Source organism: Chionomys nivalis, chromosome 14 (genome assembly GCF_950005125.1).
Source record: "Chionomys nivalis chromosome 14, mChiNiv1.1, whole genome shotgun sequence".
Taxonomy (NCBI): domain Eukaryota; kingdom Metazoa; phylum Chordata; class Mammalia; order Rodentia; family Cricetidae; genus Chionomys; species Chionomys nivalis.
The window spans coordinates 68,936,509-68,963,665 of NC_080099.1; the positions used below are offsets into that span (position 1 = coordinate 68,936,509).

The 27,157-nt window shown below is 45.5% G+C and overlaps 1 protein-coding gene across 2 annotated transcripts in view; it reads right to left on the minus strand.

Annotated features, from left to right (window-relative positions):
- The window catches only part of Rmc1 (regulator of MON1-CCZ1), a 28,393-nt gene extending 7,768 nt beyond the window's left edge, over positions 1–20,625 (minus strand). The window contains exons 1-10 of one of the 2 annotated variants that reach the window (XM_057788532.1): positions 20,457–20,625; positions 20,014–20,090; positions 18,146–18,230; positions 15,444–15,500; positions 13,430–13,516; positions 5,167–5,307; positions 4,824–4,927; positions 2,900–2,989; positions 2,699–2,804; positions 1,695–1,806 (exon numbers count right to left, since the gene is read on the minus strand). In XM_057788532.1, coding sequence (XP_057644515.1) covers positions 1,695–1,806; positions 2,699–2,804; positions 2,900–2,989; positions 4,824–4,927; positions 5,167–5,307; positions 13,430–13,516; positions 15,444–15,500; positions 18,146–18,230; positions 20,014–20,090; positions 20,457–20,558 — 961 coding nt within the window. In that variant the 5' untranslated portion in view covers positions 20,559–20,625. The remainder of the gene's footprint in view (positions 1–1,694; positions 1,807–2,698; positions 2,805–2,899; positions 2,990–4,823; positions 4,928–5,166; positions 5,308–13,429; positions 13,517–15,443; positions 15,501–18,145; positions 18,231–20,013; positions 20,091–20,456) is intronic. The other variant, XM_057788533.1, reaches the window with a different exon arrangement.
- Positions 20,626–27,157: the final 6,532 nt, after the last annotated feature.

Sequence of the window (27,157 nt, forward strand, 5' to 3'; positions counted from 1 at the left end):
ATGCTCTCTTGCCTCTTACTGTCAGTTGTCTCCCAGACTAGTCTGACCCCCTTCAGTTAGCAGGCTTATCAAGCAATTAGCCTCTTTATCGATCCTCTACTACTAGATCAGAGCCGAGGGTTTCCCCCAATCTCTTCCTTTCTGGTCATGTTATTATCTAGGGGAGCCAGATGCCAGAGAGCACACAGGAGGGCGTTAGGGCCATCAGACACCTGGCGCTCACAGGTGTCTGGGTTTACTGAGCCAGCACGATGGGCCAGCTGCCCAAACGCTGAGTGTTTGATGACCTACCACCTAGAGTGTGGCTCTCAGATGTCACACTCAGCACATAAGGAGATCACAGGCTGAGCAACTGTCACAGGTCAGCTCACATGTGTGCCTCCTAAGGAAACACCAGAGACTGGGGATTCGATCAGCTAACTCTCTGCAGTCTCCTTTAGAACTAAGGGAACCCTATTCTGAGTGGGTTCTCTCAGCTCCTAACCTGCTACTCTCTTGACTTCCTCCCCATCTCAGAAGGGGGAATGATCTAGAATACACTCAGGAACCACACCTGTGGGCACTGGCCGGAATCACACCTGTAAGCTGTCACTGTGTCAGGTTTGGCCGGGTGGCTGAGTGGGGAAGAGCGTTTGCTGCTCTGACAAAGGACCTGGGTGGACCTGGGTTTGGTTCCCAGCACCCACGTGGTGGTAGGCAACTGTAACTCCAGTGTCAGGGGGTCCAGCGTCCTCATCAGGCACCAGACATGGGTGTGCTACACACACTCAATCCATAAAATATTTTTAAAAATAAACCTTAAAATCAACCACAGTGAGGGATCTTTACACACTACTTCCTGGGGACATTTTCATGGCTGCTGGAAATCCAATACCCTCTTCTGACTTCTGGCAGCACACGTACACACATGCTCATACATATATGCAGATACACACAGGCTCATACATATATGCAGATACACAAAGGCTCATACATATATGAAGATACACACAGATGAACATAAATCAAAATAAAAGGCAAATCTTAATAACTACAACCCAGAATGTTAGAAACAAAGGGGTATGTGACCCCATTAAAATAACAGCCACAATCAACTGAATTTAATTCCCGGATTACAAAGCCAGGGGAAACAGAAAAATGTTAAGGGCTTACCAACATTAAAAGGGTACACAGCAGCCAGGTGTGGTGGTGCACACCTTTTATCCCAGTACTTGGAGGCAGAGGCAGGCGGATCTCTGTGGGTTTGAGGCCAGCCTGGTCTACAAGAGTGAGTTCCAGGATAGCGAGGACTGCATAAAGAAACCTCGCCTCAAAAAAAAAAAAAAAAAAAGGAAGAAGAAGAGAGAGGGAGAGAATAAAGGCTTTGGCTTCTGGTAATCTCAACTCTCCACTATGAGACCCAAGGAAGGAAAAGTATTTTCTCCAAAGGAAAAATCATTTAATGTATAAATTGCTTCTCGAGAAACAATGACAGCTTAGAGAAGCAGCAGGAGTGTTTGGTTTTTATAAAATAGAACAAACTGGCTGGAGACGTAGCTCAGTGGTAGAGCATCTGCCTGGTGAGAATAAGGTCCTGAGTTAACCCTCTGGGAGTCCATTTTCCTTCTCCTGTTCCAAACATGACCCCTGACGACTCCAGCAAGAATATGGCCCGAGGGAAAAGATAGCACTGCCAGCCCACGGAATTCTCTTACCTGCCACAGGGATCTGGTAAGGTTGGATTGACCGGGCTGGAAGTACAGGGTGGTGGAAAGTCACACTGCCATCGAACTCTCCCCGCAACTTGATGTCAAATATCACTGATGTCTACAGGGCAGGGAGAAATGCATCGCATGTCGCCAGTGTGGAAGCCTGAGGCCTCTGCTCGTGCCCACCCCAGGGACCTGATCCTCACAAGTCTCTTTCCACCCTCATCACTTCCACAATACTCCTGCACCCACGGCCTGCTTCACTGTGAGATTGTAGAGAGATACAGGCAGGTTGTTTCTACTTGGACCGGAAATAGCTTCAGAGACAGATAGAGCAGCGTGACTCCTGCTGCCAGGTGTTCAGTTAGACATTTGGAGAAGACCTGTCGCAGACTGATGGGCCTACATCGTCAAATCCTGTTACCCACACTCACCACGTGACAAAGGCCACAGACTCGTGACACTGGGGATCTGAAGCAGAGTCCCAGCCCGGCTGGCTCAGTCGAGTAAGAGCTCCAAAGATCAAATCAAAAATTTTCTCAACGTTTCTAACTTCTTTGGTTCTTTTTGAGACAGGGACTCCTGCAGCCCAGGCTGCCCTCAAGCTCGCTACTGTGCTAAAGTACCGGGGAACAGGTGTGCACCACGACAGCTGGTTTTTATCCGGGGAGGGAACACACTGGGCAAGCGCCCGACCAAGCGAGTTGTGTCCCCAAACGGAAACGGTTTTTGGTAAACTGTTAGGGAATCGCTGTTTAACTCCTTTGCGCTTAAGCACTCTTCCCACCCGTGTCTGGGTTTGCCAGTTCTCACAAAGCCTATTGAGAGTCCTGGCACAAGCCGGTGGTGGTGGTGGCGGTGGCGGTGGCGGTGCACAAGGGGACCTCTGACTTCGAGGTCAGCCTGGTCTACAGAGAGAGTTCCAGGACAATCGGGGCTACACATGGAAACCCTGTCTCAAAAACAAGTGCCGGCACAGACAGCAGCACAGCTTGGGGCACAAGTCCTACCTCTGTGTCCTGGTGGTGGACCACTACCAGGTTGTCCACGACATTTAGAGCAAACTTTCCCGTCCTATTTAACTTCAGAATGTGCATCTTCTTACATGCGCCCTCTCTGAAAGACAACACCGAGATTGTGGCAAGAGGTCAGCAAGCCTCAGTTCCGTTTTAAAATCAAAGAAGGGCGAGAACGTGCAGCAGCAGACATACCGTGGGAGGTGATACAGCACCACCTCTGCTCCCGTACTATTGGAGGTCCGCGAATGGTGCCGCAGGAAGAGGACGTAGAGCTGTCCGTATCTAAGCAGAGACAGAGGTGCATGAGGCATAACTGGCCATTTGAGAGTCCCTCCTCCCCCGAGCTGGGTATGTAGCTGGGTTGGCAGAATAAGGCTTGCCTAGCTGCACAAAACTCTGAGTTTGAACCCTAACATGACATAAACTGGGTATGGTGGCTTAGCTCCTAATTTTGACACTCAGGAGGATCAGGAGTTCAAGGTCACCTTGACTACAGAACAAGTTCCAGCACAGCCTCGGCTGTATAAGCCCCTGTCTTAAAGGGGTAATAAAATTCCTCCACATACAGTTTGATTATGGTCTTCTGAAAGAAAGCCATGAACAAGCACTGAGTCCAGCCAGGGAAGAGAAGCAGGCCAGCAGTCATGACAAGGAACGCTATTTCACTCCCAGCTCTGTGTTCTCTTCCACAGTAGCAGGACACACCCCATAACAGACAGGACACTCACTCTCCACAGTAGACGTCACCTCGCGGACCCTCCTGTGAGCAGCTTTAAAATGTGCACTTCTATCCCAGCAATGAATTCAGTGCTGGGCTGGCCCCAGTGACATAAAAGAAGACACAAAAGGGACAGAACAGATCCCAGCCGTTGCAGCCAGGACTGCGCTCACTTCTCTGCCCTCAGAAGGAAAAGAAGCAGTATATTCTACTAAAATAATGGTAATTTTTAAAAAGCTAAGTTGGGAAACACAGAGCCGAACTAGAAGTGATTTGGAATTTGTTTTTGGACCTGGGGATAATCTCAGAATCTTGAGCAGCCAAGTGTTAGTTACTAAGTCACATCCTCAGCCCCTGGAGCAAACCCGTGGCAACCCCTGAAGCAGAGATGCAGGGCAGAAAATGTTTCTTTGTACTGATTTCATTTTGGCTTAAGGTTTAGAGTATGAAACGTAAAATTTGAGATACCTGTATTTCCAAGCGATTATATAATTCCCTACATAAATAATTCCACTCCATGTTTGTTAGAGTTTTAAAAATTAGGTATTTTGATGGCCTGGCAGTGGTGGCACTCTCTGTGAGTTCAAGGTCATCCTGCTCTACAAAGTAAGTTCCAGGACAGCTAGGGCTATGCAGAGAAACCCTGTCTTGAAAAACCAAAAAGAAAAAAGGGAAAAAAACCACACACACACAGACACACATTTATAAATGTGTGTCTGTGTGTGTGTGTATATATATATGTGTGTGTGTGTATATGTGTGTGTGAACATTTATATATTAGCTTAAAAATCCTTCTTATGCTTCAATTAACAATTTTTTTAAATTCTAAGGCAAACCTATTTAATTGTTTGAATGTTTCATTGAAATTGTTTCAATGTTCTCATTGTGTCAGACAAGACAGGTTAAAAAAAATCATGCTGAGATCACAAACTAATACAATCAAAAGAAAATGATACAACTGGAAAGATGGTTCAGCAGTTAAGAGCACTTGCTATTTCTCCAGAGGACCCAGGTTCAATTCCCAGCACCCAAGGGTAGCCAACAACCATCTCTAACTCCACTTCCAGGGAACTTGATGCCCTGTACACACTGCACACATATGGTGCATACGCATACATACAGGTAAAGCATACACATAAAAATAAATCTTTTTAAAAAGTGTCAAAAGATCTTAGGTTTTTCTGTCCTGGAACTAACTCTTGTAGACCAGGCTGGCCTCGAACTCACAGAGATCCGCCCGCCTCTGCTTCCCAAGTGCTGGGATTAAAGGCGTGCACCACCACCGCTCGGCTCTTGTTATTTGTTTTAAGGATTCTTTTCCTGTGAGCTCCTAACACGCCCTCGTTACTTGGGTCACTAGTGGCAATTACAAAAGGAACCCTCGAGAGACAGACATACATGGTCGCCATTGCAATGTCTCGTTCTGAAAGGCTAAGTTTGGTTGACTTCGGTGCAGCTGGTAATTCAATCTCAAACTTGGGAAGCTTCGACATGGTGCCGGCCTGTTTGGGGGAAAGTTTAGGAAAGTTTACACACTCCTTCCATGTTTTAGTTGCTCTACATTAAATCAATGAAGGCACACACTATCTTCTAATTCTTCTTCACAGAACTAACCATTCTTGAACTGCCGGACAGGGAAGTGGGCCTCTGGTAGTCATATTGAGCATGGGGTTCCTTTCAGGGGCTTGACTCATCACTGCTTTAGAGCTGGGTTAGGGAGGGGCCCGGGGCTCGCTCTCACCCTAAAATGAAAAGGCTGCAGAACATTCTCAAGGACGGTGGTGGACAGCAGGACCACAGCGCTCTCGGGACAGTACATGTACCAGTTCACATTGAGGTTGTGGCTCTTCAGGAGTTTGAGACTTCGTTTCTCAGGCAACACCTGGGACCAAGGTCAAGAAACAAAACATTAAGAGATTGCCCACTGAGGGCTCGGGATGGACCCAAGTGGTGTAGAGCTTGACTAGCAAGCATGAGGCTCCAGTTCAATCCCAATACCACCAAACACCAAAACAAGTAAGTCCAGTCAATGGGTTACACAATGTTTTCCAAGGCTCTTTACTACACCCTGAGAGACAGACAACATAAGAGACGAGAAATTCGGGCTGACAGAGGCTAGGAATGGTGGGACAGCAATTATAACCATGGCTGGGCCTCCATGCACGGAGGAGCTTTCATTAAGCAGTCAGAGTGAAGCAATGTGTGGACCCTAGGCATTGAGTCAACCGCCTTCCCATGAGCCACTAGGCTCCATCTGCACCCCACCTGGCACTGGGTCCCAGGCAGACCCCTTTGAAACCTTACTAAGACTGCTTGCAAGTGCAGCACTTTAGAGTCTAGGCACATCTAAATGTTTGTTCCATATTCTGACACAGTCAAAACACTGTGCAGACTCAAGATAGCAACACTCACCCAGTAACATGCCAAAGACCTGTGACGAAAATCAATATCATAAAGCATGAACCTTGTCAGTCAAGCCTCACAAAATAAGAGTGTAAAGGGTCAGAGAACTAGCTCAGAAGGTAAAGGCACCTGCTGCCTGACCTAAATCTGATCCAGAACCCACGAAAAGGTGGCAGGAAAATTACTGTTTATAGAAAATTGTATTGGTACTGTTTCTTGTATATTGATATATTGAATATTGAATGTGAGTGTTACTACCTCTATTTTTGTATGAGTATGCTTATAACTTTGTCTATATTGTATTGATACATCTACCATATTACAATGTACATTTCTACCTCTGATACTATGACATTGTTTACAGTTCAAGATCATTGTCTTCATATATTGCACAGTTGTTTATTCTTTTAGTCTTCAAGTTAGATAGGTATTGAGAATTATATGTTTGTCATATTTATTTTTAAGTTAATCAGGTCTTTTAGTTACATAGACATTATATTTAGTATCGATAGTATGATCTTCAGCCTCTTCGAAGAGCTGTAGAAAATGGCCTTTAATCTAACCTAAAATTTCTGTGCCAACGAGACACAATTACTCCTGGCAACGCCACTCTACTCCCGAGAGAACGTTGAGCACCAAAGACACTCCACTGGGAGCTTGTCTTCTTGGCAGAACTGGCCTTTGGGTTAAGAAAAGCCCATACCTCAACTTCTGACAAAGATACAAAATATCCCTAAGTGGATGAAACAGGATTGTCTTATCCTGTCAAGACAGGGTAGGATAGTTCTAAGAATGGTATGTCAGTTATGTTAGGCCTTAGCCAAAGTTGGTTGACTCAACATTGCAAATGAGACTTTGGGTGATTGCCCAGGTAGTCAGTTGTCTTTGTCAATTGTTGCACATTTTGGATATCTCTCATTTATTAAGTAATATTTATTCCCTTCTCAGATCTTTGACGGAGTTAAAGATTATATAATTGTAGTTACTCTTTATGTTATTAAGACTCCTTGAGATAAAATGTTTATCAAAACTTTTGTTCTCAATATTGTTAGTTATATTTATTATTTGTTATTATTGTATATAGTTGTATTTGGTTTAGTTCTATTTTATTTAGACAAAAGGGGAAGATGTAGGGATATAGCCCCACCCATTGGGGGCGTGTTCGCCTCGGGCTAATGTTTACGGATAAATCTGCCGGGCGTGATCCCAGCAGCCCTTTTTTCTCTGCTTTTCCTGTTCTCCGCAGGAACCTGTGGTCCTGTAAGTCTATTTCCTTATTAAAGCTGTATATATTTTTATAATCTGTCTGCATTCATTTACGCCGTCACATTTTGCCCTCCGACCCCCACACATATGCACTGCAGCATGACAGTACACACTAAAAACCAGAAGTGGCTTTGCTAGAGTTCTAATTCTTTTCTGCTATTGTGTGTGTGTTGACATGGGTATGTCACACTGTGCACATGAAGGTCAGAAGACAACTTTGGGAGACAGTGTGCTCCTTACACTAGGGCTCCAGAGATCGGAGTCAGATCATCAGGCCTGTGTGGCAAGTGCTGACCCACCTCATCAGACCAAGCCTGTGTTAGGACCCGAAGACCTACAATGAACACTTTCTCACTAGAGACAGCAGATTGTTTTCAGAGTAATTTTATGTGTAACAAACGTCTCGCCTACATGCATCTATTTGGACTATGTGTGTGTTTGGTGCCCATGAGAGTCAGAAGAGGCATTTTAATATGCTGGCACTAGAGTTACAGGTGGTTGTGACCCACTATGTTCCTGAAAGAGCAACACATGCTCTTGACCACTGAGCGCAGATAGATTTTTAAAGATGATTGTAGGGGGCTGGATGGTGGTGGTGCACACCTTTGATCCTATCACTGGGGAGGCAGAGGCAATCAGATCTCTGTGAGTTTGAGGCCAGCCTGGTCTATACAGTGAAACCCTGTCTCAAAAGAAAAGACAAGAGAGAGAGATGACTGCAGGGAGCCCCTCTGTCAGCCTGTGTCCAGAATATCCAGACTTCTCCTTCTCCATTCATGGATTTAAACTTTACAGTCCTTGTCAGAGGCCGTGGGAATATAAAGCAGGTGACAGCTAGTGTTCAGACGTCAACCCGTCAGAGGAATGAATCTCTGTTGGAGGAGAATCCTGTTCAGCCAAGGCCTGCAGGACCACTGACTCTGGAAACTGTTGCTCCTGTCTGTAATTTCACATGTGCAAAAGCAACTATGGTGTCTCCCCAGTACCTGCATTGCCGTGTGTAATCTCAGGTGATGTGTATAAGAACATACTCCAGGCTGGGGCAGAAGCCTTTCCAAGGACCAGGGCCTAGGTGTGAGCTCTAGCAGCTATGAGGAGGGGTGTTCCACATTATTAACCATCAGAGAATTAGAAGTCAAATCCACAGTGAGAGTGTCTCATGTCCATTAAAACAGACATTAGCAAAGCAAAAAACAGGCTGCTAGGACACGGTGACAACTCTAATACAGCAACTGAGACAGGACAATTGTCAGGAGTTCCCAGTCAGCTTGCCTAGCATGCACTGATCCTCAGAACCACAATAACAAGTGTGGGCAAGGATGTGGAAAACTAGAGCCCTGTGCACTTCTGCAGGGGTTACAGCATGGTGATAGGAAAGCCCAGCAGTTGGCCAAAAAATCAGCAATCCCACTCTGACTATATGCATCTAAAACAACAAAACCAAATTGTGAAATGTATATGCACACCCATGATTCAGAAAAGCAAAAAGAAGTAGTCAAATACCCATCATGAGATGAGTGGACAAAAAAACACAGTCCAGTGACTGTATCCCAGTCTTTTTTTTTTTTTTTTTTTTTTGGTTTTTCGAGACAGGGTTTCTCTGTAGCTTTGGTGCCCGTCCCGGAACTAGCTCTTGTAGACCAGGCTGGCCTCGAACTCCCAGAGATCCACCTGCCTCTGCCTCCCGAGTGCTGGGATTAAAGGCGTGCGCCACCACCGCCTGGCTGGGTCCCAGTCTTAAGATAGAAATCCTGCCACAAGCGACAACATGAAGGACCCCTGACAGCAATGCAAACTAAAACAATCCAGGAACAAACTGACACTGTATTAACCACTATTACATGAATAACAACACAGTCACACAAGTGCAGTGATAGTGGCTGTAGGCTGGGGGAAGGAGAAAGGAAGCTGTCTCTGTGTGAAGAGCTTCAGTTCTGGGGATGCTTCATAACGCTACTCAAATATACACTTTCTCCGAAGCCAAAGAAAGCTGACGTGGTCCCAGGAAGGGAAACATAAATGGCCACAACCCAGGGGCTGAGAACCGTGTCCTAGTAGGCAGTGAGACGCTTTCTCTCTCCAAGATGGGAACTGTCTATAAACCAATGAATCCAGGCCCAGCAACATAGCACAAAAGAGATTCCCACACTGCTACTGAAAGTGCAAACTTCTATGACAAATGTCATGGTATCTGTTCGCATCTATGTAATTCCAAGCACTGCTTTATCTATGAAGATGTAAGCAAGCTCACCGAACTTTCTAACTATAACTATAAAACACTAAACTTGAACTAGACATCCTGGAACAGAAAATGCAAGACAAAAGCAGATCACCCACAGAGCAGAACTGTTCTCAGAACAAAATGTGGGAACAACAGCAAAAGCATACAGCTATGCAAGAAAAAACTAGGCTGCAGAAACTTATATGCAAGAGTCCCCTGATATGGGATTTCCCTCTGTGTGCTGTGAATACCATTGGTTAATAAAGGAACTGTCCTGGGCCTAAGCAGAGCAGAATAGAGGTAGGCAAGAAAAACTAAGCTGAATGCTGGGAGAAAGGACAGAGTCAAGAGAAGCCATGAAGCCGCTGCCAGAAACAGACGTGCTAAAACTTTGCTGGCGCACCACAACCTCGTGGAGATGCACAGATTGATGAAGATGGGTTAAATTAAGATGTAAGAGTTAGCCAATAAGAAGCTAGAGTTAACGGTCCAGGCAGTGGTTTAAATAATATAGTTTCTGTGATTATTTCGGGGCTGAGCAGCTGGGAACCAACAAGTGATCTCCCTTTCAATAAATTGGCACCCTACATGGCTAACTAAATATGCATAAAACCTGAGAAAGCTTAAAAAGGAATCATAGACACAAAAGAACACAGTTAAGCATGGTTTGGTAGTGGCATTTTCTTGGGTGGGCTCTGTTTGCTAGAAGCAAGCAGAGGCATGGCTCCTTTAAGAGAGGTTTTCCCGATTCAGTGGTAGCAGAAAAAAATCCATGCTGTTTTGAAATGGCTGCGGCTTCCTGGGCCATGCTGACAGTATGAAGGTCCAGCTAGGAGCATTTAAATGGGTTTTGTGAGTAGAGTGCTACAACGGCTTAATGGCAACATACACCCACTGAGTGCCTAAAAATGGGGCGACGAACATGGCTCTCAGAGGCAGGAAACAGCTCTGCAGTGCTGGACTGGCGGGGCAAGCAGGCAGTGCCCTATTTCCCCTAGCAATGCTGTAGCTTAGGTTCTTAAGAAGTGCTTAGCATTTTAAGAAGCCATCCTGGTCAGAAAATAATTACAGATACACAATATCTGACAGCTACAGACCTCTAAAGGGGTCACAGTGTTGGATAAATGTACATAGGCTTGCGAGAAAGAAAAAAAAGAGTATATAAAGAGAGTTAAAAATAAAACAAAGTCTGAAGGCCAGCCTGGTCTACAGAATAATTTGCAAGATAGCCAGGGCTACATGGAAAAACCCTGTCTCGGGGAGAAGAAAAACTGCAATCTGTACAGTATTTGTGATGGACCTAAATACCTGATTGCCAGTCTAAAATGTGTTTACAGATAAAAATTATACTACAATACTTGGGAGGCTGAGGAAGAAGGATCTCAAAGTCAAGAATAGCCTAAGCTTTATAGTAAGTTTCTATCTTAAAAGAAAAGTCTTTAGATATAATAAAATAAATATTAAAAAGTAATAGAATAGCCGGGGCGGTGGTGGCGCACGTCTTTAATCCCAGCACTCGGGAGGCAGAGGCAGGCAGATCTCTGTGAGTTCAAGGCCAGCCTGTTCTACAAGAGCTAGTTCCAGGACAGGCACCAAAGCTACAGAGAAACCCTGTCTCGAAAAACCAAAAAAAAAAAAAAGTAGTAGAATAAAAACAAAAAATAAAGATGGACTAAAAACAGAGAGTATGGATTACGTATATTATTGTGTTTTCTTTGAATTTTTTGACTGCAGAGGAACATTTGATTCTTGGCATTGCTAAACTGTAGGGCCCGGGGTCTACCCTTGTTCCTGGGGTGCATCTTGAGGACAGTTTCTGGTCAGCTAACTAAAGCATTCTGTTTGTTCCTGTGCTCCCCCTGCCCCGCCTGGTGATTAGCTGTAGGGCATTGACTCCATTGTTGGTATGGTAATTTCCCACCTGCCTGGGCGGAAATCCTTGTGCAGCAGTTAGGTACATAAGGATTTCCCCAAGTTTGAATAAACGGCATTCGGCTGATCTCCTTTCGAATGACCCAGATCTCTTTGTGTGTTCTTTCAATCTCCAGGCCCTTGCCCGACTCACATACGGTACAAAGAGTGTAACACAAAATCGGGTGTTACAGCTAAACTAAACCAGCATAAATATTTTAAAGGTATCTTAATTTCAGAATTTGGGTCTAAGGATATGTTGTTGCTTTGGAAAAATGGTTCTTCTTTTGTTTCCACAGAGATTGAGAACCTGTGGATTCATTCCAGGCTAATGTGGTTTGATGGACCAACACCTCCCAAAAGGTCACTGTGAACACCCCCAAAAATTATTTCACCCAACAAAAAGCAGGAAGCAGTTTGGAGAAGAACTACATCCATACTCCCAAATATTGTTTATAAATGTTTGTTTACATTTAAGGGGGGGATATGCTATAGAGATTTGCTTTGGTATGAATCTTGGTTTATTGATACAAACTTAAGATCAATTTTGTTATATATATATTTCCACTCTTGATTAAGGTACTGTGTTTGTCCAGCTCATTTAAAAATGAAATGTATAATTAAGAAATATAGGTTAATAGACAGTCATCTAGAATAGCCAATCTTGTAGTCATGTTAGTTAGATTTTCTAAATGAACTAGGCGGTGGTGGCGCACACCTTTAATCCCATCACTCGGGAGACAGAGACAGGCGGATCCCTGTGAGTTCGAGGCCAGCCTGGTCTAAAAGAGCTAGTTCCAGGACAGGCTTGATAGCTACAGCAAAATCCTATCTTGAAAAAGCAAAAAAACAAAACAAAAATACCCCAAAAAGACAAAAAGGTTTTCTAGATGTACAGAGATGTATTTCAGATGGATATGCATTCTTTAAACCTTTCAAAGACTACAGAATATGGCATTTAAAATGTTTTAATAACTTAGGACTTTTCATGAAAATGAGACACATCTGCTCCTGGCAGCACCAATTATTTCAAGAGGAAGATGGGCATTGAAGAGGCTCCTTATGGAGTTTGCTAGCCATTTGCGCAAGAAACTGCTCTTGCCTGAACTGCTTGATGAACTGGACATGCAGGACCCACAGAGAAATGACTGCTGAACTTGCCTAAAGATGAGACAAACCTTCGGGGTTCCTGCTTCATAAAAGAACAAAAAGAGTCTGCTAAACATTCTGCAGGACACAGAAGAAAGTGACTGACAAACTGCCAATATAGGCTGAACTGTCTTTAAAATTTCCTGTTTTGTGGAAAAATCTGCTGGATACTATGGGCCTTTAGGCCAAAGATGGATGCCCCAAAAGTACAGAACAAGTTTGGGTAACTATCCAGGCAGTGAGATGTCTCTGTCAATTCTAGAGTTTTGGAAGTTGCTTACAATGCACTTCCTGTTTACTTAGGTAATATTATATCCTTCTGGAGTCTTTGATGAAGTTGATGAATTTATAGTTAGAGTTACAGTTTTCCTTAGTTATAATAAAAGATAAAATAGATATAAATATTGTAACTGTAATTATTGCTTGATACCTGTTTTGTTATATGTAATTTTACTATGTTAAAGTTAAAACCTTCCTTTTTATTTAAACAGAAAAAGGGAAGTGATGTGAGATTCCCCTCTGTATGCTGTGAATACCATTGGTTAATAAAGAAGCTGTTTTGGGCCTGTGCAGGGAATAGAGGTAGGTGGGGAAAACCAAGTTGAATGCTGAGAGAAAGAAGGGCAGAGTCAGGAGAAGCCACAGGGCCACTGCAGGGCCACTAGACATGCTGAAACTTGCTGGTAGGCCATGACCTTGTGGTGATACACAGATTACTAGAAATGGGTTAAATTAAGATGTAAGAGTTAGCCAATAAGAAGCTAGAGCTAATGGGCCAAGCAGTGATTTAAATAATACAGTTTCTGTGTAATTATTTCGGGGCTGAGAAGCCAGGAACCAGCAAGTGGCCTCCCTTCCAACAGTCCCCTTTTGTAAAAGATAATAATAATAACAATGTGTAGAGAAGAAGAGTGAAGACGTGTGCAAACTGCTGCTGACAGTCATTTTTAGGGACGATGAACTTTTACTTCTTGTGAACCCCGGTGCACAACACAGGCTGCTGAACTGCCCTTTGCCCTTGCTTTCTCTAGAAAACCAAACAACCCACACAAACCTGGTAAAATTCAATGCCTTGATCTGTTATGAAGACGATTTCTGTAGAACTGGTCCAGCAGAATCCTAGTATGTTGGCATTCTTGGTCTGGAAGAATTGCAGAAAGAATGTTTTTAGCTGGCTTTGGTTGTACATGCCTATAATCCCGGCATCTGGGAGGCTGAGGCAGGAGAACCGGGAATTCAAGGAAATCCTTGGCTGCATTTCAAGTGGGAAGCCAGGCTGAGCTATATGAGACACTGTCCCCCAAAAAATAAACAAATAAAAATTAACAAAAGGGGCTAGGAGATGCCTCAGTGGGTAAGAGCACCTGCTGCACAACTCGAGGTCTGGGGTTCAAATCCCCAGCACTCACACAAATCACCAGGAATAGCCATAACCCTAGCACTGGGGTGGGAGGGAACAGAAACAGTGCATCTCTTGGGCTTGCTGGCCACCAGCCAGATTCAGTAAGAGATCTGTCCTAAGGGCCTAAAACGCAAGCACAAGGCAGGGTTAAGCGATTTATTTAAAAAAAAAAAAAAAAAACCTCGGGTAAAATTCTGACTGATCAGAGAAACAGTGGAAAAGTGATCAGTGACCTCCTCTTTCTCCTTGACCCAAAAGCACCCACAAATCTTTCAAAGCAAAGGGGCCCTTGGATCTCTCTAAAGCCCTCCCGATTACTTCCTTTGTCCCTCTTTATGTCCTGGGTCCTCCAAAACCTCTATGGCTAATTCTGATCAATTAGTAGATAGCCCCACCCTCTGATTCAAGATAAACTTTACTGGCAGTCTCAGGAGTGCAAACAAAATACCTCACGACACAGGACACTCTACATCTCTCACTGACCCGTGAGAGCATGAATACCTACACACATTATATGCTTATACCACACACAAATGAAATTTATATTATGGTGTTTTAAAGACTTAAAGTTTCTAATTTGTAATAAGAAAGGCTGTGCAACTCTTCCGAAGGGCTCGGCTGCCACTATCTCTTATTAATGAGTTTCTCAGAATGGCTACTCAGTAACAACCCCTCCCCCCCAAAAAGAAAAAAAGATCTCACTATGACAACAGAAGCTGGCCTTGATCTATGAATTGATCTATGAAGCTGGGCCACCTGGAACTCAGCATGCTGCTTCACCCTACCACATGCTGTGATTCAAATGCTCTTTTAAACACAGCTTTCCAGATCTTTGTCCTAACCCAAGAGTATGCATCTTAATTCATTCTATCTGCTGAACAGAGGAGAAAGCCTGAGTTTTATAAAAAGATAATACCCAAAATCCAACTTATGCCATTCAAACTGTTGACATTCTCCCAGTCATTACAATGTACAAGGGCCTGAAGTTATGCAGTGAGCACAGGCCAAGATAGGTCCCAGCTGCCTGAGACCAGGGCTGGGTGGTCCAACAGCAGATGGGCAAAGCAGGGCTCAGACAAGGAGCTGTTTCATACTGACAGCACCTGAAGGGCTGGGAGGAGCCTGACTAAGTGGTGGAGGCTCCTCTCATCGATATGATCCCTTCTTGAGTGCCACTTACCAAGAACAATAAGATGCCAAATAAAACTCCTATCCAATGGCAGCTCTGGTCAATCTCCCAGCTACCCCAGGAGCTCCTTTGGGCTCATTTACTGAACTGCACTAATCTATCCGAGAGACCAGGATCTATACCCACAGACAGTGCAAGGACGTGGGAGGAAAGAACACTGCAGAGAACATCACTAGAAGGCAGCAGTGGCTGCCAGGCCTGAGACACAGAAGGCAGCAAGCGCAGTGAGGAAGCCCCAGACAACACTGAGAGGAACCTCTTCGCTCATGCACTCCTCCACTTTATGGCTAACGAGCCAGAATTTCAAAACAAGGGAAACTGTCCAACATCATAGCTGAACCCACAGCCAACCTCTGCAGCTCATCACCAACCCAGACAGGATTCCCAGCTTGTGCCTCCACCACCCAGCCCATCCGGTTTCCACACACAACCCACAAAAGAAGCTGCAGTGAGCAATGAGGCCCCACCCCCTTGTACCTTGCACTCCTGTGTGTATTCCAGCTGAGAGTTATCGGGAATAAAATTACAAAAGTCCTGAAAGACAGGAAAAAAAACAGAGAAAATTTCAGACGGAACAGCCTAACATGCAATAAAATGGACAAATGTGTTTGTTTTGATACAAGGTCTCGCTATATATTTCTGGCTGTCCTGGAATTCCTCACAGAGATCTGCCTGCCTCTGCCTTCTGAGCCATGTGAGGAATTTAAAGATGTGAGCCACTATGCTGGATAAACAGATTTTTTGTTGTTTTGGTTTTTCAAGACAGGGTTTTTCTGTATAGCTTTGGAACCTGTCTTGGAATTCCCTCTGTAAACCAGGTTAGCCTCAAACTCACAGAGATCTGCCTACCTCTGCTTCCCAAGTGCTGGGATTAAAGGTATGTGCCACCACCGCCCAGCTCTGACAAACAGATTTTTAACTTTATTTTATGTGCATTGGTGTCAGATCCCTTTCAGACAGTTGTGAGCTGCCATGTGGGTGCTGGGAATTGAACCCGGGTCCCCTGGAAGAGCAATCAATGCTCTTAACCGCTGAGCCATCTCTCCAGCCCCGACAAACAGATTTTTAAAATGATTAGAAAATAGCTCATGTCAGGTGGGCAGTAGTAACGCACTCCTTTAATCCCAGCATTCGGGCGACAGGGGCAGGCGGATCTCTGAGTTTAAGGCCAGTCTGGTCTACAGAGTGAATTCCAGGACAACTAGGGCTACAAAGCAAAACCCTATCTCGAAATCAATCAATCAATCAATCAATCAATCAAACTACACAAACACCCACAGACAAAAGACAGAGAGACCAATCACGGTTAACTGTCACCAACACCAGGTTACCAGTTGTGGGGGTTTGAAAGAAAATGGCCCCCCAGAAGTGGCACTATTAGGAGGTGTGGCTTTGTTGGAGTAGGTGTGACCTTGCTGGAGGAAGTGTGTCACTGTGGAGTGGGCTTTGGGGTCTCCTTTGTTAAAGCTACACTCAATGGGACACAGTTGCTTCTGCTGCCTACAGATTAAGGTACAGAACTCTCAGCTGCTTCTCCAGCACCACATCTGCCTGTATGCCACCCACCATGACGAGGATGAACCTCTGCAGCTGTAAGCTGCCCAGTGAAGTGTTTTCTTTTAAGAGCTGCCGTGGTCACAGTGTCGCTGCACAGCTACAGAAACCCTAAGACATCAGTCCACTGAAGAGTCCATCCAAATGCTCAGTTGGAACTCATGAAGAGACTTTTAAAATTCATTCCTCAAGTAAGGTACGGCAGCTTATACCTAGGATCTCAGCACTCAAGAAGCTGAGGCTGGAGGATTGCACTAAGCTCAATACCAACTTGGGCTATGTAGTAAGTTCCAGGCTAACCCAGGTCATAAAAGGATGACCTGTTGGAGAGAAACGGAGAGGGAAGAGAAAGAGGATGAGAGGGAGAGGAGAGAGGAGATGGCAAAGGAAAGAGGAAGCGGAGGAAAGGAAGAAGGGAGGGAGAGAGGAGAAAGAGAAGAAATAAACTTCTCAAGTGGGTGACATCAGGGAAATGTACTGACTTTCCTCGGGCTTCCTGCAAATACAATACTAAAGCACAGCAAGCACAGCCTGCTTCTCCTCCCGAAGCTTCTCCAGACCACAGCAGTGAACTGAATGGATAACACTGGTTAGTTGGTGAGTGGGTGCTGAGAGCAGACGCAGGCCTCCTTTGTGCTAGGCGGAAGTACCACGCATCCCATCCCACGATGGACAATGGCGACGATTTCTAAGAGATGAAGTGCCATCAAGCCGTTCCAACTATGTTTATCTACCTATCCCTACCCGACCCAGCAGCAGATATGAGAAACACCAGCAGACAAAGTGACTTGAATAAGATTAATTCACCAAGTAGTCAAAAATATACCTCACATAATCCATGTTACCAGTTAGCAAGCAACACAAATATGCAGGACAACTCAAATTACTTTTTAAAATAAATACAGGTTGGAGAGGTGGCTCAACAGTTAAGAGCACTCACTGGCTGCTCCATTCCCAGCACCCACATGGCAGCTACCAACCCCCTGTAGCTCCAGATCCAGGGGATCCTATGCCCTCTTCTGAACTCCTCAGGCACTGCACACACATGCTACACAGACAGATAAAATATCCATACACATAAAAATAATAAATCACAGGGCTGGAGAGATGGCTCAGTGATTAAGAGCATTGCCTGCTCTTCCAAAGGTCCTGAGTTCAATTCCCAGCAACCACATGGTGGTTCACAACCATCTGTAATGAGGTCTGGTACCCTCTTCTGGCCTGCAGGCATACATGCAGACAGAATATTGTACTCATAATAAATAAATAAATAAATAAATAAATAAATAAATATTAAAAATAATAATAATAAATCACAGTAGAAAAGGGACACATGGAAAGAGAGGGACCAGAAGAGGAGACAGGAGAAGGTAATGGGGGCAGAACATGAGCATGGGACATAGTACACAAGTGTGACAATGCCGTGCTAGACAGCGTCTTATATTATGAATACACACTGTTTTAAAGTCAGACTGATGCTCAGCTCATTCATCCACTCAATTGCAAACGCTCTCAACAGCTCCGCATCACTGGATCCCTCGGGGTGAGGAAAGCACTAGAACTCAGCAGCCCTGCCTCTGCCAAGAGCGTGTCTATTGTTCTTGCTGGTGTGTACGCTGCCTTACCACTGCCTTGGAGGTCCTCTGGACAGCCAGGATCTTATTTTCTAAAGAGAACTTAATGCACTTCACTTCTCCTCTGTCGTCCATTCTGAAACAAGAAAGAACATGTTAGAGGAAATGTACCCTGAATCCTAGCTCTTGCTTCTGTGACAAAAAGCCACGTGACTCTGCGGGAAGCCTAATGTTAGAATTGCAACTCTGAAGCTGTGGACACAATCTACTGGCATCAACAACTTGCTAGAGAAGTGGACAGAGGACACACCCAAGTGGTTGGAGTCACACACACATCACCTGAGAACTAGAGATGCACTCATTCTCAGGATTAGAGCGATGGCTCCCGGGGTGTGTAAATATCTCGGTATACAGTAACTGTGCAACATACTGTGAGTCAATTACAACTCAATAAAGTTGTTTTTTCTTTAAAAAAAAAAAAGTATTTGGGCTCCGTTGACTCACAGAGACCTAAGTGTGATCTCCAGATTGTGAATCCATATAAAAAATCGATACTGTGGCACTGTAATTCCAGTGCTGGGGACACAAAGACCTGCAGGCCCCTGAGGGTCACTTATGCTAATATGCCAAGGAGACCTTGTCTCAAAACACAAGGAGTTAAGAAAAGATGCACACACATACACACACAAGTTCAATGTTGCATCCTACCAACAATTCGAGCTCCTGGGAACCCCGAGATGTCACCTATGGCAGGCAGTCCCCTCTCAGTTTCCATGTGTCACTGGTGTATCTCACCCCGTAACTTCCCGAGCCTGTGTCTGCACCTCAGAGCCCCGTGGCTTTGGGCAATACACAGCCGAACTAACACTCTCTCTCAGAGTTATCGCTGTCTCTGCTCTCGACAGGGAAATACGCTATTTCCAAACGCTGGATACCCACACCACAGCTGACCCGACAGATTTTCACCATCAAGGAAAAGCCCTAATCCCCATAGGGAATGCATAATGTCAAGGCAGTCTCTGCCAGTGGGCACACCTTCCCCATGTCCCCTTCCCTACTGATACCCTGACCTAAAGTCCCCAAAACACTATGCCTTTGCTCATGGTGTTATTTAGGTCTAATATCCAACCAGAAATCACTCCCTTCATATTTTTAAGCCTTGCTCAACCCTGTCTCAAGGTCAAAACTGCATCCCTTGAGTCCTCCCACATTCTGAACAGAGCCCAGCACAGAGCTACTCGCATCAAACACTGGCTGAATCTCTTCTCTCCTGCATTAAGTCTGAGTTCCGGAGAGGGGCAGGCTAATTCAGTCGTCACTTGTGTGCCACCGCTGGTGTGCGCCACCGAATGAGGACCAATAACTGTCCTCTACTTCAAACAGTTGACACAAGGTAAAAGCGATGTCTTTTTTGAAACAGAGTCTTGCTATGTCACTCAGACTGGCTAATAACCTGCAAGCTATCTCTCTAGCTTCCCAGAAGGCTGGGGTCACAGGCCTGCTCCACAACTGAACTGAGACCCTACGCGATACTTTCTCTCTGCTGCTGCAATCAGAAGAATTAAGATCACCCAAACCGGGGCACTCGTGAAGGTGACAGGGGCCGCTGTTATCAGTCTCCTCACTCAGGCCAGCGGGTCTGCCGCTTTAACCTCTGGGGAAGTCCCCAGGTCCGGCACAGCAGAAATGAGTGCATGAATAGTGGACCTTCAAGCACCAGGAAGTAGGTGTCCTGGGAAATTTTGATTCCCAAGTCACTCTGACAGTCAAACTGTACCCGCAGGTGCCTACTGCTTTCTCCTACACACAGGATTCCATCCCAGGCTGCTTAGATGAGGCCAAAGAAAATGATTCAACTTTCTTAATCAGAAAAGCCTCAGTATTTACACGTGGATATTATTCTGAAAAGGGCAAATTACCTAAAAGAGATGGGATTCCTATCATCTGGGCCTTTAACGACCACTCCGGTAGCTCCACCCGATCGAACAGCAAAAACCTGAGGAAGAAGGGGCAACGTTAATGGTCAGGGCTTTGTAAAGACCTAGAGTCAACCTTCCAAGGATCATGTCTACCGTACCACACCCTTGATTCGTCTAAACAAACTAACCTGGCAAATTCCTAGGTAGGTGCTCAGACAAATTTAAGAAAGAAGAGAGCAAACAGAGCACCGTGCACAAGCAGGCCAGACCCTAAGGTTGACCATCTGAAAGCCAGCTCGCACTCTAGCACCGCCCGTGCAATTGCACACCCGTCTCTGCTCCCGCACAAAACACCGGGTACTCAGCGCTAAGTCCTTGTGCGCACGGCAAGTCCGGCGCCGGGAAGCGTCCGGGCGCGGGGCCTCGCTGCGGGCGCCGCTCACCTGCTTGTTGGCCTCGTCGAAGAACACGCAGTTGACCGGGTTCGCCTTCTCGAACTGCACGGGCCGCTCGCTCAGCTCCAGGTAGTAGTCCTCGCCGCCCATGGCTGGGACCCGCGGGAGCCCCGCAGCCCCGCTGACGTCCTGGGTCTCCGCCGTCGCTCAGGCGCTGCCCTAGGCCCCGCCCCCACCTCACGTGACTCGCGGCCTTCGGCGCTTCACTGGGCCCTGGAAGGTCCCACCATCATAGCCACGCCCCCTCTGGGTGGGGACCCAGAGTCACGTGACCCGGAAGCCTGCTGACTGCTGGGAGACTGCCAGTCAATGGTGAGTTGTCGCCTTTACGCAGGGTTTCTTCCTCTGTCTGTTTAGTCGGAGATATGAGGCAGGAGGCTGGCTGTAATCGTGCAGCAGAGGAGACCTACGAGTCAAGACTGATTTCTGTGCTCCCCTCAGGACCTCACTCGCCCCAGGCAACCACTCGGGGAGATCTGTGCCCAGCCCCGAGGACTGATTTTTTTGAACAATCAGTCATGGGCCAGGATACTGGGAACTAAATTCTGCCCTCCCCCACCAAGTTTTCATGTTGAACTTTTAACCCGCAATATCTCAAAATGTGCCTGTGTTTGGAGCTTCAAAGATGTAATTAAGGCAAAATGAAGTCATCAGATGTTGCCTTAAACCGATATGACTTTTATTTAAAGAAGAAAAAGAGAGATGAGGGCATTAAGTTCCCAGTCTGCCAGGTGGTCGGCCATCTGCGAGCCAGAGGGCCAAAAAGAAGTCCTGGTCCAGGGAGATGGCTCTGTAAGTAAAGGCCTTCACCACCCAGTATGATGGCCTGAGTTTGATCCCTGAGACTTACATGGATGGAGAATAGAAGGACCCCTGTAAGCTGCCCTCTGACCTCCACACATGCACTGTAGTAAGTCAGCACCCACATACATAAACGAATGTAATAAAAAAAATTTATTATATTTGAGACAGAATTTCTCAAGGTAGTCCTGGCTGGCTTGGAACTATCTATGTTAATTAGACCAGATGGCCTCAAACTCACAGAGATCCACCTGCCTCTGCCTCCCAAGTGCTGGGATTAAAGGTGTGTACCACCCACCACACCTGGAAAAATGTAATAAAATTTTAAAAAAGAAATGAGGGCTGGAGAGATAGTTTGCAGTTAAGAGCACTGGTTGTTCTTCCAGAGAGCCTAAGTTCAATTCCCAGCACCCACAGGGTGGCTCACACCACCTGTAATGAGATCTGGTGCCCTCTTCTGGCCTGCAGATGTTCATGCAGGCAGAACACTATACATAATAAATAAACAAACAAATCTTTAAAAAAACAGAAGAAACGAAACAGCCCTGCTGACCCTGACTTTGGGCTACCTGCCTCAAGACTATGAGAAGATAGATGTTTAGTCCCTTAGCCTGCAGTTCTTTGCTGCTGCCAGGTGGAAGATCCTGTTACAGTCAACTTCACAGTGTTGTGGGCTCAGGAGATGCTCCAACTACCACAGGCTGAGAGAATCCAGAAAATCCAGAATCAAGTATTTTACCCATCCAGGTATTGTCTCTTTCTACGGCAAACATAATTTTTATTTATTTTTAAATATGTATGTGTGGTGTGTTGAATATGTGTAGATGTACATCTGTGTGAAGGTCAGAGGTCAGCACTGGGTGTCTTTCTGTCACTCAAGTTTTTGAGAAAGGGTCACTCATGAACTCAAAACTCACTGGCTGGAATGACTGACCAATGAGCTCCAGGGATCTCCTTATCCAACAGGGTTTACTCAACCTTTCCAAAGGTGCTGGGGATCTGAACTCAGCCCATCAAACTTATATCTCAGGCACCCTACCACCTAAGCCATCTCCTCAGCCCCATTGCAAACGGAATCCATCAACAATAAAGACCACTTGATTGTTTGTCCTGTGCCCAGATAGGAGCACTTATTCTTCCTAGATTAAAAAAAATTAATAAATTAAAAATTGTTAAGAAAATGAAGCTGGGATCTCTGTGAGTTCGAGACCAGCCTGGTCTACAAGAGCTAGTTCCAGGACAGGCTCCAAAACCACAGAGAAACCCTGTCTCGAAAAACCAAAAAAAAAAAAAAAAAAAAAGAAAGAAAGAAAGAAAATGAATCTGGGGGAAAGCAGAGGAAGGGAGGGGTAACTGTGGTTGGTATGTAAAATAAATAAAGAATTTAAAATAAAAGAAATGGGAAAGTAGAATTTTAAAAAAAAAGAAAATGAAGCTGGATATGGTTCATGCAAAATTTGAACAAACAGGCATCTTGAGGACCTGGACTTCCAGGTTCCCGGTACTCTTTTAGATCACCACAAAGGACCAACCTCAGTAGAATTGAGGAGCCTTGCCTTTGTGTGGCACCCCCTCCTGGGCTGACTTGTATTTCTGTTTTCCGAAGGTTTTGTCTATGCTATGTGGGTGTGTCCACATGAGTGTAGGTGACCTGAGAGAACAGAAGAGGGTTTGCTTGCTAGGCAGCCACTCTACCAACCCCACTCTACCAACCGCTCATCTCCCAAGAGCAGAAATTATAAAACTACTCAACAACTTTTGCTACATCTGAAAGCTAAAATTGGAAGATGGAAGAAGAATTAGCAAACTAAAATCTTAGCTTGCATTCACTGTGGAGTCCTTTTACTGCTCCCGAGGCAGCCAGAAGCTGAGGGACCAAGCTCCTGGGTGAGGGCTGGACACTAGCTGCCGCTTTGCTCTACCGAGAATGTGCTGGTTTAGAGGTGATCAGCAAGGGTTGAGGCTGTGCAAAATGGGAAAGATAAGAAGTTAAAGGGCTGACCCAAACACGCAGGACTGGAATAGGTGTAAAGAAAACAACAAACAAACAAAAAACAAATCCAAAACAACAATACAACAATAAGAAAAGCAAGGTTGAGACCAGACTTTCTGTGCAGACATGGGGACTCTAGGAGAGATTCCTGCCTGGAATGGGTGAGCTCACATTAGTAGGGAGACAGACTGAGTGCAGCTCAAGTGAGGATCAGTGTCCTTCCTGCGCTGACACCCCGACACCCCAGGAAGAGTGAGTGAGCAGCCACCAGGCCGGATGTTTACTTCTTCCTCCGACTCCTGGCCTGTGTTTTCCTGATCTCGGAAGCTCTGGTCTGTTCGATAAGCGGGTGCTGTGCTAGTCCGCAGGTGCTAGAGGGCGCTCCTGACACTTCCTAGAACCTAAAAGCACGCCCAGTTTCCCGTTGCTGTTTTCTTGTTTTGGGTTTTGTTGCCTAGTCTTTGTCAGACCATGTGTCAGAGGAGCAAATGCTGTTGGCCTTAGTCCAGGAGTGATTCTCACTACTTAGCTGCTGTTTGGATGACTTCTGTGTCCCTCTTTGAACTTTTCAAATTCCTTTTAGTTAGAAAATTAGCAAGAATACTATATTATAAGAGAAGCTAATTTTTGAAGTGTGTGTGTGTTGGGGGGTACAGCCCAGCATTGCTGCCAGCAGTCTGGAGGAGTTCCCTTCCCAGTGAGAGAACTCTAGTCAGGACCAGGCCTCCTCCCACCTTACACTCCTCTCTCCACCCAGCCATATCACTCCTGTCCTCACCGTCCTAGTGTTGGAAATTAAAAGCGTGTGACTCCCAAGTACTGGGGTTAAAGGTGTGAGCCACCACTGCCTGGCTCTGTTTCTCTTTTAGACAGAATCAATTTCATGTACTCCAGGGTGGCCTTGAACTCACAGAAATCCCCCTGCTTCTGCCTCTGTCTCTGCCTCCCCAAGTGCTGGGATTAAAGGTGTGTGCCACTGCCCGGCTTCTTTGGCTAACTAGTGGCTGGTTGCGCACTCTGATCTTCAAGCAAGTTTTATTTGTTAGATCACAAACAAAATATCACCACATGTATGCTTTCTTCTTATCCATCTAGTGTATGGTAAACTAATTTATATGGATCAGAGCAGAAGCTAGAAGTTAAGAGCACTTGTTGCTCTTCCAGAAGACACAAGTTCAGTTCCCAGCACACATTGGGGGGCAGGGGCTCACGGCTGCCTGTAAATCCAGCTCCAGAGGATCAGACACCCCTGGCTTCTGTGAGCACCTGCACTAATGTGGTAGACACATATAAAAATAATAAAAATAAATCTTTATAAAAATAATAGTAATTCCTTGACCCAACAAGACCTCGAGAGGATGAAGTTGGAGTTCTCCTACAGCTGTGAGGATAAAGGAGACAGAAAGGTCCATGACGATTATCTGGCCCAGGCAACCATTTTGTGCTTGTTTATGACGAACTCACCTCAAGGTTCATGTCCTGCTATTGAGTTTTTGATACATTTAGCAAGACTAAAACAGGATTCCCTTTCATGTCTACTCTGGGGACATCTGCTTTTAGCCTTGTACCTGTGGTGTTTTGAAGGTAATTGGCCCCATAATCTCAGAGGGAATAGCACTATTAGGAAGTGTGATCTTGTTGGAGTGGGTGTGGCTTTATTGGAGGTAGTGTGTCACTGTAGAGGTGGGTTCCTATGCTCAGGATGCCACCCTATAGCCAGACTTCCTTTTGGGCCACCAACTCCCAAATAATGACATGGTGACATCTTATTAATTGTGAAAGCTTCGCCTTAGCTTAGGCTTGACCCACTAGCTCTTATAATATAAATAACCCTTTTCTATTAATCAACATTTTACCACATGACTCTTACCTCTCTTCAGTACTGTGAGTTCAATGCTCCACATCTCACTGGTGAAATTCCACCTCTCCTCGGAGTTCTTCTCTCTCTTTAGGAATCCTGCCTATCCTTTCCTGCCTAGCTATTGGCCATTCAGCAGTTTATTAAACCAATCAGGTGCCTTATGCAGATGAAGCAAAACATAGACACATCTTCACGCCGTGTAAAAGCATGGCCCAGTGTATAATGGTAAAAATAAAAATGCTATGGATCCTCAAATGGCTGCAGCGGCAGAAACAGTACAGGTTTCTAAGTGGGCAGCAGGTCTGAGAACAGCCAGTCCCAGGCAGAGACTGTGCAGTTCCTGGAGTGGCTGCAGTAGGCCATGAGTCCCAGGCAGAGAGCCGCGTGTTAGGTGAGAGACCTCGATAGGGCAGCCAGTCCCACAAGGAGAGACAGACAGACGGGCATGCCACGAGACCATACCACAGGTCTCTGAAGACGGCTGGTGGCGGGCGAGAGACAGAGACATGGATAGGCACGCCATGTTAAGTGAGGTTGGGTATTTATTTAGTGGGTTATGGAGAAAGGGAAGAGAGCAGAGAGGCAGAGAAAGAGAGAGGGAGAGAGAGAGAGAAACAGAAGGGGAAGGGAAGAAGTGGGGGGGAGACAGAAGCTGCCTCTTTGAGAGGGAGACAGAGAGGGAAATGGAAAAGGAAGGAGCTCAGGCTGGAAGATGAAGATCAGCTTGCCTCAGTGGTGGTGGGGGAGTGGGCGTGGCTGTCTCAGACATTATCCAGTGTCTCTGTTGACTTACTGTTGCCTACAAGCCAAGATATAGCCAGCGCCATATCTGCCTGCACAGCTATGGTCAGTGATGATAATGGACTGAACCTCAGAAATTGTAAGCTGCCACCCTAATTAAATGTTTTCTTTATAAGAGTTGCCATGGTCAAGTATCTCTTCACAGCAGTAGAAACCCTGACTAAGACAGAAGTTGGTACCAGGTACTGGAGTATAGCCTGACCATGCTTTTGTGTGGAGGAATTTGGACGTGGTCACTTTGGACTATGGAAGTAGTGGAATGCTTTAACCACTACTTAATGGACCACACTAGTAGAAGCATGGAAGACAGAGTACTAAGAGTCATTTGATCTGTCAGGGGCTCACTCAAGAGGTTTCAGAGGGAATTTTAGTGTGTTGCCTAGAGATTGTTCTTGTGATATTTGGTGAAGAAAGTGGCTGCCTTTTGCCCTTGTCCGAAGAGTCTGCCTGAGGCTAAGGTAAAGAGGTTTGGATTAATTCCATTGGCAGAGGGAATTTAAAACAACCTAGTATAGACTCTGCCATGTGGATATTAGTGTTCATGCTTATGAAAAATCTATAATGAAAAGGAGCAAGCTGAGCAGAGTAAATTACAAAATGTAAATTTTGAGAAGAAAAAGAGCCAGGAGGGGCTGGAAAGATAGTTCAGTGGTTAAGAGCACTGGCTATTCTTCCAGAGGATCTGGATTAAATTCCCAGCACTCATATGGTGGCTCACAACTCTGTGTGTGTGCGCGCGCGCGCGTGCGCGTGTAACTCCTGTCCCAGGCGATCCAACACACCCATACAGAGTGTATTTTGGCAAAACACCTGTGCACCTTAAATAAAAATAAATAAGTCATTTAAAAGAAAAAAAGAGCACCAGGAAGGGAATGGAGCTAAATCAAGGAGATAAATAGATTTTAGGAAATGGAATGCAGGGAGTGGTAACCTCAGGCTAAGATTTCCCAGCTAAATTTCCAATTTGTGAAAAGGAATTAAGAAAATCTTAAATCCGAGTGTGGTGGGGGCACAACTTTAATCCTAGCACTGGGAAGGCAGAGGCTGGTGAATTTCTGAGTTTGAAACCAGCTTGATCAACAGAGAAAGATTAGGCAGTGAAGGACAGAAAGCTGGTGATGATGTAATTAAATGAGGGGCCCATGTTCCAGCCCCAGTAGGCAGCAGAACTTGTTGCTTTGGTCACGTGATTCTGGCTTTAGAGTTAAGGATAGACGCGTGACAGTCCTGACT